A 13149-nucleotide genomic window follows, 5' to 3' on the forward strand; every position below is an offset into this window, starting at 1 on the left:
GTCAACACCGGACAGATTAGTACTGACTTCTATTTCTTTTCTACTCTTTCTATAAAAAAATGTAGCATTGTATACTGTGATGGGCTATGAGACCAGTTTTTAATGCACTTATGCATTTTGTTGTCCTTTTGTTGTTTCAATTGCTTCTATTGTTTACCTCATTTGTAAGTCGCTTTGGATCAAAGCGTCAGCTAAATGACTAAATGTAAATGATCTCTTGCAACACACTGCACAGTTAAACTTTTGAAAACTGTTAAACAAACAGATACCTGCGCTAAAAATGCAACAGTAACAACTAATAATGAATAATTAACAATCAAAGGTGCTCTGCTGAAGTAAATTTTTAGGAAAATGTGGAATCTCTTTAATTTTGTACTGAAATCTGCATTATGATTCACAGGATAACTGTACTGACATTTGCCCATGATGCTTTGCAGATCTGCAGCAACCTGCTGTATACAGGTTCTGCAGTAGAAATTTGTCCACTGTACAGTAATAATGCTTTAAAAACTATAGAAATTGTTACAGGGCTGGTAACACTATAATAAGTTTATATTAATAAAGTGATTAAAAATTCTTTGAGCTGTTAAACGATGTGTCTAATAGAGAGAAGGAAGTTGGGGGAAGTAAGGAATTCTCTAAAAAAATCTGTAACCACCTCCCTAAGACAACATAGATCTTTGCTGTTCTGTGTACAAGTCACATGACTAAATCTATAAATGCAAGTGTCTGTGAAAGTGAAATGAAGACAGACAGAGACCGGGAGACAACACACACACAACAGGGAATACGAGGGTGTATAACAAAAGGTAAGGGTATTATATTTCTTTTTAACATCATAACATCTATATTTTATGAAGTTAAACTACATGGTGAATTAAACTGTTAAGAAAAGAGAACCGCTTTAAGCTTCATCACTTAATAAATGAAAATGTTGACAAAGCACATTTCACGGCAAATATGTAATTTAATTGAATTCAATCTGTTAAACCAAAAGTGGAAACAAAAGCAATAATTTGTTCTTCTGTTTTGCCGCATGCACAAAAAAAATGAAATGTAGGTTTTGGCAGGAGACAACAGCTTGGGACATCTTGTTACTGCAGTGTTATCAGCTGTGGGTGAGACCCATTTATACCGGTACACTGAATACTGCTTTTTTTTGGCTGGACAGGTTTGGTACAGGATGAATAAAGGATGACTGTGTATTGATTTAAGACTGATTGTCAACTGCAGTACTCTTAATTTAAAAAAATCCCAGTACTGGTATATTTGAAAAGGTTGTGTTAACACATGATTTGTTAACGGCAATGTACCAGTAAAGACTGATAAAAAGTTCATTTTACACGTGCATTATTCGGATACCATTCTAATCATGGGATATCATTAAAATATATATATATGAAATATATGAGCACATAAATACACCAGTAATTTGCAAAATGGCAAATGGCTCTGGTAAAACAACTAGATAGCTATCACTACTAATAATAACTTCTCTTGTCGGACAGTGGTAACAATATCAATGATTGTTATATTAATTTGAAGGTCCACTGTGTAATTTTTGGGATGATCTATTGAAAGAAATGCAATATAATATACATAGCTATGCCTTCAGAGGTGTATAAAGAGCTTACACAATGAAGCCTTATGTTTTTATTACCTTAGAATGAGCTATTTCTATCTACATACACTGCGGGTCCCCTTGCATGTAATTCGCCATGTTCTGTCAGCCGTCGCAGTGTTTCGAAAGGGAGGGGGAGGGGTGGAGTGAACGGTTGGTAGCAATTCGCAACCTTGCCACTATATTTTAATGACTGGACCTTTAAACGAAAAACCTTATTACAAAAAATTGAATTTACATTTCCTAAAATTCCCAATGTGTCAACTTGTCCAAGTTTTCAAGGGGAAAACTGTATATGTTGATGTTATGTTTGCTTCTTGTACTTGCAGAGAAGTTCCTCATCTCTTATCACTTCATCATGACATTCTTTCTTCCTGTGGTGGTACTGTGGCTGCTTTCTGGTGCTTCAGCTAAAGTTGTTACAACTTTTGAGAATCAATGTGATGAATTTTTTGTAGTCAAAAAAACACCAATTATCATTCCCACGCCTGCTTTCCAAAATATCTGCCAAATGCTAAATGGTGTTGTCTATTATGCCACGCTTTATGATACCAGCAACAAGATTCCTCTGTACTCAGCCTATAAGTTTGAAGAGTTAATAAAGTGTGAACGACCAAATGCATGGTACATCGAACCTCAGGTAAGAGAATTTCAGATATATTTCTTTACTTCCTGTAACTCGGCAACACAGAGGCGAATATTAGAATATTTTTCATGTTTTTTCCCATATGCAGAACTACAAATAAAGTGTAACATGCAACTGAACAGCATAAAGTATGATTTTATACATCGGTTAAAACATCAAAAGACGTGTTTCTCTATGCTTTGCATGCATTTTAACTTTAAAATCATTATAATTCCTGCGACATTTCAGCCTTATTTCATAAAATTCATTTTTTGTAATATGAAATGAAATATACTTATTGTCCCTGATAGGGAAATCGGTAGTGGACTCAATAGCCAAAACATTTTTCGATGCAACCTGATGCACAATATTGATATTATTATATATTATAATATTAGTATACATGGGGAAGTCCTCTTATGTACACTCTTCTGTTTACATTACAGCTTGATGATAATAATGCAGGAGCAAATATGGCATTACAGTGCACTAAAGATGGAGGCAAACAGGCTCTCAATGATGACTACGTCAACTCTAACTATGACAAAGGCCATCTTGCACCAGTCTACCAGGCAAGCTCAAACCAGTGTGCAAAAGCCACATTCACACTCACCAATGCTGCTCCACAAAACAAATCTTTTAACAGAGGCCAATGGAGAGTGACTGAAAAAAATATTGCAAACTATCTGAACAATAATTGTAAACCATACACTAAGTATATTGTTACTGGGGTGGTACCAGGAAAGCAAATAATAGGGAAAAGTGTGACTGTGCCTAGTCATTTCTGGACTGTGTACTGCTGCTTAGACAACAATAACAAATGTCAATTTTCACAAGGATATATTGGTGTCAACAAGAATGATCCTGTCCAGCAAATGAATGTGTCTGCTTTAGAAAAACTGTTGGCAAACCTTTATAACTTTACATCTTTCCAGTTGTTTGCTAGTTCTACAAAACCCACAAGGAAAAGAAAAATCAGATTTTAAGTGTTCCATTATCTATGCAATTGTTAAAGTGTCAATGAAATGAAGTGCTTTACAGGAATGCAATGATACATTCATAGATTCTTTGATTGATGAAAATTATATAAAAAGTATGTGCAAACCTCTACTGTTGTATGCACTTAGGCAAAAAGCTAATACAATTCTATTATATTGTTATATTATTAATACTTTATATGTATGATTCACGTTCTTGCTTGCACTGTGGATGATTTCTCAATGTAACTACAATAAAGTGTTTATAAAGCATTTATAGTGCCTTTGATTAATGAAGATCACACCATATTTTATGAATTCATTCTGATGTAAGTGTATGTATACAAACATACAATTGTGTTCAAAAATACCAGTAACCCAATGAACCACTGTTAACAGTAATACTCACTTTTCTGCAATTCAAATAGCCACCTGGGGGCGCCATGCTACTCTGCCGGTGCAGCCAGTGCAGCAGCCGGCATTCCAGCCAGCGTTAAGCCCTCTCCAGCCGGCCTTTCAGCCGGCGTCAAGCCCTGTCCAGCTGGCCTTCCAGCCGGCGTCAAGCCCTGTCCAGCCGGCCTTCCAGCCGGTGCCCAGCCTTGTCCCGCCGACATTCCAGTCAGCGGTTCCCCCCAGGACTTCCCCCACAAAATCCCCCAGGACTCCGCGCCCTCGAGCGCAGCCGGGGATTAAAACTATTCTCCCCATGAACCTTGTTGTTCCCCCCCTCCTCTCCCTTGTTTATTGTTTTTGTTATCCCATCCTAATCCTGTTATTATTTTGTAATGTCTGCCCTTGATTTTGTTTTCTTTGGTTTGCCTTGTTTTGTCTGTCACCCAGTCTGTCTTGTGTCATCCGTCTACCCCTTGGTGAGCACCTGGAGGTGCTCATTAAACGGGGGGCTTATGTCATGGTTCTGCCTCACTTAGTCATGTTTTTCTTGGTCCTGTGGCAGAGTCATGACAAAGCCTTTGGTTATGTGTGGAGAGAAACATATTATTGTCCTTTTGACAATAATATGCGTTCTCTCCAGTGTCTTGTCATTGGCCCTGCCCCTCTCGTTTCATGTATTGCTTCCCTGCCGTGTCTAATGTTTCCCACCTGCCCTCGTTTATTACCCTTTGTTTGTCTTCCCTATAAAATGCCCTCATGTTTCATCTCTGCTTCCAGCCACCATTATTCTCATGGTCAGGAGACTTGTCAGAGGTTCTGGCCGTGGATGCCTGGTTTCAGGAGAGTGAGAGAGTCTGGGGTTCAGCCCACATCCATCTGCAACAAGCAATACAGAGGCACAAAAGGAACGCTGATGCTTGTCGATGGGATAACCCCATCTACCATCCAGGGGATCGAGTTTGGCTCTCCACCCGGAATATACGCCTCCATCAGCCGAACGAATAAGCCGAACGGAAGTGTGACAAATTGGTGTAAACCGATTCAACAAGTAAACAAGAGATTCGTCCTCCTATTTAGGCGTACACATCTACACCATAAATAAGGACATTAAAGTGTGTCCAGAGTCACAGCAATGATTTGAGTATTTGAGGTGTGATTTCCAAAAGGACTCACTTTACAAACTGATGAAGCCTTTCTAGATAAACAAAAAGTAAGTCCATATAAATGAATTCCATAAAGCTTAGTCGCTTGTGAAGGGTGACTTTAAGTCAGATGACTGTAAAACTAGTGAAGTAGGCCTAAACCGAACGTCAAATCATGTGGCAGTCTATACTGCAGAAATTATAGCAATACTGTTGGCCTTGCAGTGGGCTGAGGAACATAACCCTGGGAATATTTTAATTTGTTCTGACTCAGGACACACGGGCGGGTCCAAAATTACGTCATAAAAGTATGGATGTTTACATGTACATCTTAATGTTTATATGTATTTTTGTAACTCTAATTATAATATGTCTTATCATTTGAAAGCTTAGAGTCTCTAGTTTCTGGAGAAGTGCACCATTTTGGCATTTATTGTACATAAAATAACTTATTTAAGATGAAATTCATCATATTCCCATGTTATAGCCCCTTTAAAATCATGTACGTTTAAAGAGCAGGTTTAAAGGTTTTTGTAAGTGTCCTAATGTTGTATTAGAGTCCCCAACAACATGTTCAAATGTATCAAAGGTAAAAAAAAACGGTGCTATTTTCTTAAAATATGCATTTAGTATCTATCCATTTCTCAAAGATCCCTAAACGATTCCTCCAAAGCTGTTCAAATTTTCCGCTTCTCTAATCTCCTCCCTACCGCGAGTCCAGTGAGCTCCGATTGGCCAACTGGCGCAATCAGTTGTGATTGGGTTTTCTCCATACACCGCGTGTCAGAAACGAAACGTCCATTACCACAGTTCTTATCTCAGGAAGGTTTTTGTAAACAAAGACGCTGTAAGTGTATAAAAATGGCATCAGTATTACCATATCACAAGTACACCATCTATCTTCATAAACTATTCAGACTATTGTTTTCTATTGATGTTTTTTCGTCATAGCTGTGGGAGAACAACAACAGCTCTATCCAAAAGTTTATCATTACTTTGATTATACAGAGAGGAGTAACTGAGCAAGTTAGCGAGAGCTTCCAAAGAGAATGCACACACCTTTACATAATAAAATTATACAGTGCTGCAGTCCGTGTTTAAAATAATGACAAGCAAACCGTTTTGTTTGAAGGGGATCGTGACCACAGCTAAACTTTGCACACTTGACAAAACCCTAATGTGAGACACGTTTGCAAAGTGCTACCGTGACTAAACGATAAAGGGATACAGTTTGTACAATACTACGACATGTAGAACGACAACAGTCTACAATAACCGCCATATTATTAGGTAAATGTTGGATTATTAAAACTGTAACACTGTTATACGTTGTTTACCTGGAAACCTACAGCTGTACTACATATACAACACGAATTAGCACAATTACTTTATATTGTAAACCCTCAATTTAACATGTACACATAACGTATTTATCATACTTACAGGTTGTGGTTCTGAGACGCTTGTTGGTCCAAATAAAGTTGGTATTGACTTATCTTTCAGGGTCAAGCGGCTGGCAAATCCCGCGTTGAACTCGCCAACATTTGAGAACAGTCGTCGGTAAAATGACGAGCACATAACACAAGGTTGGAATTGTACTGCAGTGGTATCGTGGAAAAAAAAACATTTAGCCACTGATCCTTCACATCGTCATCCTTTGACAGCGAAAACAAAGTACATTTGCGTTCACAGCACAAAACACAGCGTCTCCTCTACATGTTGTATACGCAATACTACCTGAAGTGCTAGTGGGCAGGTCAGAGTGTTCCTGTTTCGCGGGAAGGCGGGGATTTGTCATGATTCTGCCTCATCATTTCATGTCTTTCTTGGTCTTGTGGCAGAGTCATGGCAAAGCCTTAGGTTTTGTGTGGAGAAAGACATTTGGCATTTACGGCCTTCCATACTCTCTCTCCGGTCGCGTCTCTGTTCCCGCCCTCTCGTTCCTCGTTTAGCTCTCCATCAGTTTTCATCCCCGACACCTGTCCTTTGTTAATTATCCTTTGTTAGTCTCCCTTTAAAAATGACCGTGTGTCTTCTGTCCTATGCTAGTTCGTTTTGTGCTATTCCGTGTTCATGTCTTGCCAGTCGATTGAATATTATCGTGTTTCGTGGATTTCCTTACCTGCCAGATTATACCCTGTCGCTTTCGAGTTGCTGTGTCTCTTGGACTTGTGTTTGCAGTCCTGTACTTCGTGTGAGTTTTTAGTTTGATCCTGTTCTTTTGGTTTTGCCCCCTCGTGGGAAGTCTTTTGTTTCAAGTTGTTTTAGTTCTGTTCCTGTTTTACTCCCCCTCGTGGGTTTTTTCTTTGTTTAGTGTCAAATAAAGTATTATTATTTAACCCCTTCACCGCTGCCTGCATCTGGGTTCTTCCCTTCCCATACAGGGATTATGATGATGCGTTACACTGTGATGTATCAATGTTACACTCAAAAGATTTGAAAGCCTAACGATTTGTTTGGGCGGTTTGGGGTCGACTCCTTACTTTGGAAGCCAATATCTTAATTTATCATGGACTTTTTGGATTAACAACTTTGCAGATCGTTAAAATGGAAGGAAAGCAACGTTACACACTGCAATGCCGGCAATTTTATGAGATTCATGAAACCTGCTCTTTAAGATCATGAACATTTTTCATAACGCTCAAATATGTCCAACATGTTCAAGTTATATATCAAATGAAAGCTTATTGTACAGAATATGTTGTTTTCTTCTAAATAAGTCCATATACCTCTTTTCATGTTTTTTTTAAGCTAAATAGCTTTAAAAAAAAAAGCTTCCAATGTCTCCCATCAACGTGCTGCTTCAGCAACGTGACATAAAGCTTGAATAGTTAAAAATTCAGTAAAATGTCTGAACCTCTGTCTATCCACATGTGATGCATATTAAACGGAAGCTCATACTCTGACCTCTAGGTAGACCCCTCATTTGTCCAAATAGGCGAATTAGAGGCTGAGATATGGCAATGCCCAACAGGGGACCAAAACACCACGAGCAAACTCAACACCAAGTTTCGCTTGTTACATGCACTTTCATCTGTTACATGCAATTTTGAGAGGTTTACTGTGAAATTAAAGCCTGAATTTTTTTATACCACTGTATGTGGTTATGGGGTCTGTTTAAAATTACGAAAATTTCCTTTACGAAAAAAGCACACTTGAGTTGCTTTAGAATAATAATTGAATACATGATAAAGAAAAAAATCAGTTTCCCTCTATTTGTTGAGACCTCTTGGAATCAAGAACAATTGTATGCAGGTTCCTGGGCCCCTCAGGCTCAGAGTAATACACTTCCAAAAATAGACTTTAGAAAAAAAAATGCCTTAATTTTTGTGTCTTTTTCATAGGAGTGACAACACATACAATAATGTTTATCACTTTCAGCAGTGTTTTATGAAATTTGGAGGGGTTTCCTGGAATACGACATGAAAATGTTGTATTTACACCACTGTATGTGGATATTGTCATGATTCTGCCTCATCATGTCATGTCTTTCTTGGTCTAGTGGCAGGATCATGACAGAACTTCATGTTTTGTGTGGAGAGAGGCATGTTATTGTTGGTTCTGACATAACATGCGCTCTCTCCGGTCTTGTCTTTGGCCCCGCCCCTCTCGTTCCCTCGTTTAGCTTTCCATTTCCAATAAAACATGGTCAAATTACCGAAATAGACTGAAAATGTACATTGTTTATTTAAAAAAATATCTGTATATAATTGACAAATACTTTTTATTATATAGCCTACAGATAAAACGGACATGTGACCTATGGTGTGACATTAATTAATTAATATTATTAATATTAATGTTTATAATATAAAGGATATTACAAAATTAATAGTGTCCTCATTACATCGTTTTTTTTTCTAAAGTTTTGCCATCACACCATAGGACAAATTTGCATATTGATTGTTTCTTTCTCTCTTTTTATTATATATCCTATTGTATAATATATAGATATATATAATTACTTTTTACTGGAATAAAAAGAGAGAAAGAAACAATGTGTCCCAGCCAGCATTAAGTCCTATAGACATAGGAAAAAATGAAAATATTCGTGAATGATTTTACATCAAGAGCAGAGACATATTCCTGTGCGTTTTGTTTTGTTGTTAACCAACGGTTTTTGGTAACCAACATTTTTCGAAATATCTTCTTTTGTGTTTTGCAGAAGAACAAAAATCACACCGGTTTAAATGACAACAGGGTGAGTAAATACAGAATTTTCTGTCATGGTTCTGTCCCACCTTGTCTTGCTTTTCTTGACCTAGTGGCAGAACCATGATAGAACCTCTTGTTTTATGTGGAGAGAGTCAGTTTTGGCATTCCATATACTCCCTCTCTCCGGTGTGGCGTCTCTGTTCCCGCCCTTTCGTCTCCTCGTTATTGTTTGTTAATTAGTTCATGTCCTGCACCTGTCCCCTCTTGATTTATCCCCTTTATAATGCCCTTGTGTCTTCTGTTCGTGCTGGTTCATTGTTCTGTTGTGTTTGTTTGTGTCATGTGGGTGAGTTACTGTTCTGTAGTTAGTTTAGTTTATTGTGGTTATGCAAGTGTTGTTATTATTTCTAGTCTAGTTAGTCCCTGTCCTTGTTGCTATGTTTTGTTATGTTCCCCCACGTGGGTCTTTGTTTTGTATTTTTAGTTATAATTAAAGTCTGTCTTGTTAACCCCTTACCCGTTGTCTGCACTTGGGTCCTCTGTCCTATGTCCTGCCCGACCCTGAGTTCTGACAGAATGAACCAGCCATTCTGGACCCAGCAGACAGAGGGATCTCAGCGGGAGGGGTCGATGCCGCCGGACTCCCTTGGAGGGTAGAGGCCGCGGCTCCACCAGAGTCGGGACCGCGGACTCCCTTCCGGGTCGAGCTGCCGGAACCCGTCCAGGATCGAGACCTGCCGGGCTCCCTTCCAGGGTTGAGGTCGTCGGATTCCCCTCCAGGGTTGAGGCCGCCGGTGTCCTGTTCCCGCTGACAGATCCCTGCCGGCCTCCCAGCTGGTGCCCAGGCCTGTCGAGTCGACTGTTTGTGTTGTTTGTCCTTGTTTGCTGCCCAGCTGCCAGAGAGCGCTGCCCAGCCGTCGGAGATGCTGCCCAGTGCCAGAGAGCCTGCCCAGCCCCGACATCCTGTCCTGTCATGTCGACATCCAGGCCTGCCCAGCCGGTGATAGCTGTTCTCCCAGCCGGCCATCCAGCCGGCGCCCATGTGTCCTGTCCAGCCGGCCATCCAGCCGGCGCCATGTCCTGTCCAGCCGGCCATCCAGCCGGCGCCATGTCCTGTCCAGCCGGCCATCCAGCCGGCGCCATGTCCTGTTCCGACGGCCGTCCCAGCCGGCGCCATGTCCTGTCCAGCCGGCGCCATGTCCTGTCCAGCCGGCCATCCAGCCGGCGCCATGTCCTGTCCAGCCGGCCTTCCAGCCGGCGCCATGTCCTGTCCAGCCGGCCGTCCAGCCGGCGCCCTGTCCAGCCGGCCATCCAGCGGCGCCATGTACTGTCCAGCCGGCCATCCAGCCGGCGCCATGTACTGTCCAGCCGGCCATCCAGCCGGCTCCATGTACTGTCCACCCGGCCATCCAGCCGGCTCCATGTACTGTCTAGCCGGCCTTCCAGCCGGTGCCATGTCTTTGTTTGGACTTTTTTTTCTATGTATCACGTTTTTGGTCGTGTTTGTATAGTTATGTTTTTTGTCACAGTCTGTGTAGTCTTGTTTGTTCCTTGAGGAGCATCAGGATGCTGCTCCTTAAGGAGGGGCTTCTGTCATGGTTCTGTCCCACCTTGTCTTGCTTTTCTTGACCTAGTGGCAGAACCATGATAGAACCTCTTGTTTTATGTGGAGAGAGTCAGTTTTGGCATTCCATATACTCCCTCTCTCCGGTGTGGCGTCTCTGTTCCCGCCCTTTCGTCTCCTCATTATTGTTTGTTAATTAGTTCATGTCCTGCACCTGTCCCCTCTTGATTTATCCCCTTTATAATGCCCTTGTGTCTTCTGTCTCGTGCTGGTTCATTGTTCTGTTGCGTTGTGTTTGTGTCATGTGGGTGAGTTATTGTTCTGTAGTTAGTTTAGTTTATTGTGGTTATGGCAAGTGTTGCTATTATTTCTAGTCTAGTTAGTCCCTGTCCTTGTTGCTATGTTTTGTTATGTTCCCCCACGTGGGTCTTTGTTTTGTATTTTTAGATATAATTAAAGTCTGTCTTGTTACCCTTACCCATTGTCTGCACTTGGGTCCTCTGTCCATGTATCCTTGTCTCCGTGTCTCACCCTGAGAATCGTGACAATTTTCATTTTGAAGGTGAACTATTCCTTTAAGAGGAATGGTATGGTACAGTCCTTTATTTTTTACTGATATTTCTTTATTCAACAGATGCCTTTTCAAGATAAACCCAGAGAAGGGATCCAAAATCGAAAAGAACACCTCAAGAAATCAAAAGGTGGTCATTCCAAAGGTTCTTTCACTGTTCAGCAAAATTGCAGACTATGAATGGATGGAGTAAAAATGATCAAATATTCCTCCATTATCTTATCTTAAAATTATTGGCTGTGTCACTGACTTGAAGCTACATGTGGGCAATTCCAACGTTATGGACGTGACATAAAAATTCTCAGAGAATGAATTTTACTAAACCCTTGTTGATAGTGAAGTGAAGTGACCTATTTGTCAAGTATGGTGACCCATACCCGAAATGTGACCTCTGCATTTAACCCATCCAGTGAGTAGTGAACACACGTACACCCGGAGCAGTGGGCAACTATCACTGCAGCGCCCGGGGAGCAAGTAGGGGTAAGGTGCCTTGCTCAAGGGCACCTCAGTCGTTACCCGCCGGCCCTGAGGATCGAACCAGAAACCTTCTGGTCACGAGTCCGACTCTCTAACCATTAGGCCACAACTGAGCTCTCACATGGGTATTTGAATCACCTAATATCTGTGCTGTTACCAAAGTAAAAACCGTTGGTAAAAACTTTATTTTTTCATTGTAAGGTTGACATTTTCACGGAATTGCCCATGTGCTTCTGTTGTATCAAATTTCACTTTTTCATTCTTGTAGTTGTATGAAAGTTTCCAACATTTCTATTTTAGGCAGAAAAGTTTGAGATTGATGTCATTTTTGTCCTCTGATGGGTGTATTTTAATAGTTGAGCATCAGTTTTATCGCATGTGTTTTATAAATCTGTCCATGATGATGATCTCTTGTACTGCTTCAGTATTTTCTAAGATGTTATTGGTGAAATTTTGTTGAGTTGAGCTTCTGTTGTTTATTTGTTCTTTCATGGCTCATCTGTTGACAAGATGATTTCATTGTAATAAGTGGTCTAGTTTTTAAGGCAGTTCATTAAACTAAAAATGTTTGTATAACAAGTTGTAATTTTTATATTGTTGCACTTTTATATTGGTTAATTGTTGAAATGATTAACTCATTGTTCTATTGATATTTTTACAGTTATGAACAAACTTTTATATTGGTATACTCATGCATTCATGATCTAATTTTCTATGGGTCCAAAACTGTTTAAAAACGAGTTATTTTTTGATAAAAACCTGAACTCAACACTTGAGGCTAATTATTTGAATCAGTGATCTTTTTGGTACTTTTATGGTTTCTATATAAATTTCCACAATATGTAAGTGGATCTTTAATCTTTAGATCTTAAATTAAACATTTAGAAGCTCAAGAAGTACAAAAAAAATCTTGTGTAAAATTACGGTTAAAAACTGTATTTATAATTATGAAAAATTACTGTAATTTTATGTAACAGATATTTTCTGTTAATTTTACAGGTTTTTTTCCGGCACCTCAGCTCCTGGAAACTTTCCGTTTTTTTACGTTTTTTTTACAGTGCAGAGTTAAACAGGTTAAAGAGTTTAAGATCTTTTAAATCTAGCCGCCAAGACAACCTTTTTAATATATTAAAAATACATTCAAGAATTGTTTGAAATGGTAACATAATCAGTTTATATGGGTTCCAGCACACATAGGGATGGGAAATGAGGATGTGGATAGTGGATTAGTAAAGCAAGCTTTACAGAGAGAAACAATAGATATGCAAGTTCCATTAAGCAAGTCAGAAATTAAGGTTTTTGGAATAAAGCAATAGAAGAATGGCAAGTGGGAAAATGAAAGAAGAGGGAGATATCTTATATTTTAATTAAAGAAGTAAACCAAAAGATAATATGGTAAATACTGGTAAATCAAAGAAAGAAGAGGTAATATAGAATAATGTTAGGGCACTCCGATTTAAATTGTCCACATAATTATTTATACACATTATTTTAAGTGTACTATGTCATGCTGAGGAAACAATAACACATGTGAATCTTGAGTGCAGTAGTAAGTATGAACAAGAAAGGAGTAATGTGATAGAAGAAATGAGGAAAAGTGGAATTCAAGAAGTAAATTGTAAGG

At 39.5% G+C, this 13149-nt stretch overlaps 2 protein-coding genes across 6 annotated transcripts; both read left to right on the forward strand.

Moving 5' to 3' along the window:
* Positions 1 to 683: 683 nt before the first annotated feature.
* On the forward strand, positions 684 to 3474 carry LOC130567959 (endonuclease domain-containing 1 protein-like). Of its 5 annotated transcripts, none has more exons than XM_057356525.1 (4): positions 684 to 809; positions 1061 to 1137; positions 1951 to 2261; positions 2693 to 3472. In XM_057356525.1, the coding sequence occupies exons 3-4, from the start codon at positions 1980 to 1982 to the stop codon at positions 3230 to 3232; spliced, it is 822 nt and encodes a 273-aa protein (XP_057212508.1). In that variant the 5' UTR covers positions 684 to 809; positions 1061 to 1137; positions 1951 to 1979; the 3' UTR covers positions 3233 to 3472. The 5 variants fall into 5 exon arrangements, with proteins under 5 accessions (XP_057212508.1, XP_057212509.1, XP_057212505.1 ...); XM_057356526.1 differs by having other exon boundaries at positions 1061 to 1114; XM_057356524.1 differs by having other exon boundaries at positions 685 to 809; positions 1061 to 1118; positions 2693 to 3471.
* A 101-nt stretch (positions 3475 to 3575) lies between these two features.
* LOC130567960 (uncharacterized) lies at positions 3576 to 12075 on the forward strand. Its single transcript, XM_057356527.1, has 3 exons — positions 3576 to 4664; positions 8924 to 8959; positions 11112 to 12075. The coding sequence occupies exons 1-3, from the start codon at positions 4134 to 4136 to the stop codon at positions 11226 to 11228; spliced, it is 684 nt and encodes a 227-aa protein (XP_057212510.1). The 5' UTR covers positions 3576 to 4133; the 3' UTR covers positions 11229 to 12075.
* Positions 12076 to 13149: the final 1074 nt, after the last annotated feature.

The sequence above is a fragment of the Triplophysa rosa genome, linkage group LG17 (genome assembly GCF_024868665.1).
Source record: "Triplophysa rosa linkage group LG17, Trosa_1v2, whole genome shotgun sequence".
NCBI lineage: Eukaryota > Metazoa > Chordata > Actinopteri > Cypriniformes > Nemacheilidae > Triplophysa > Triplophysa rosa.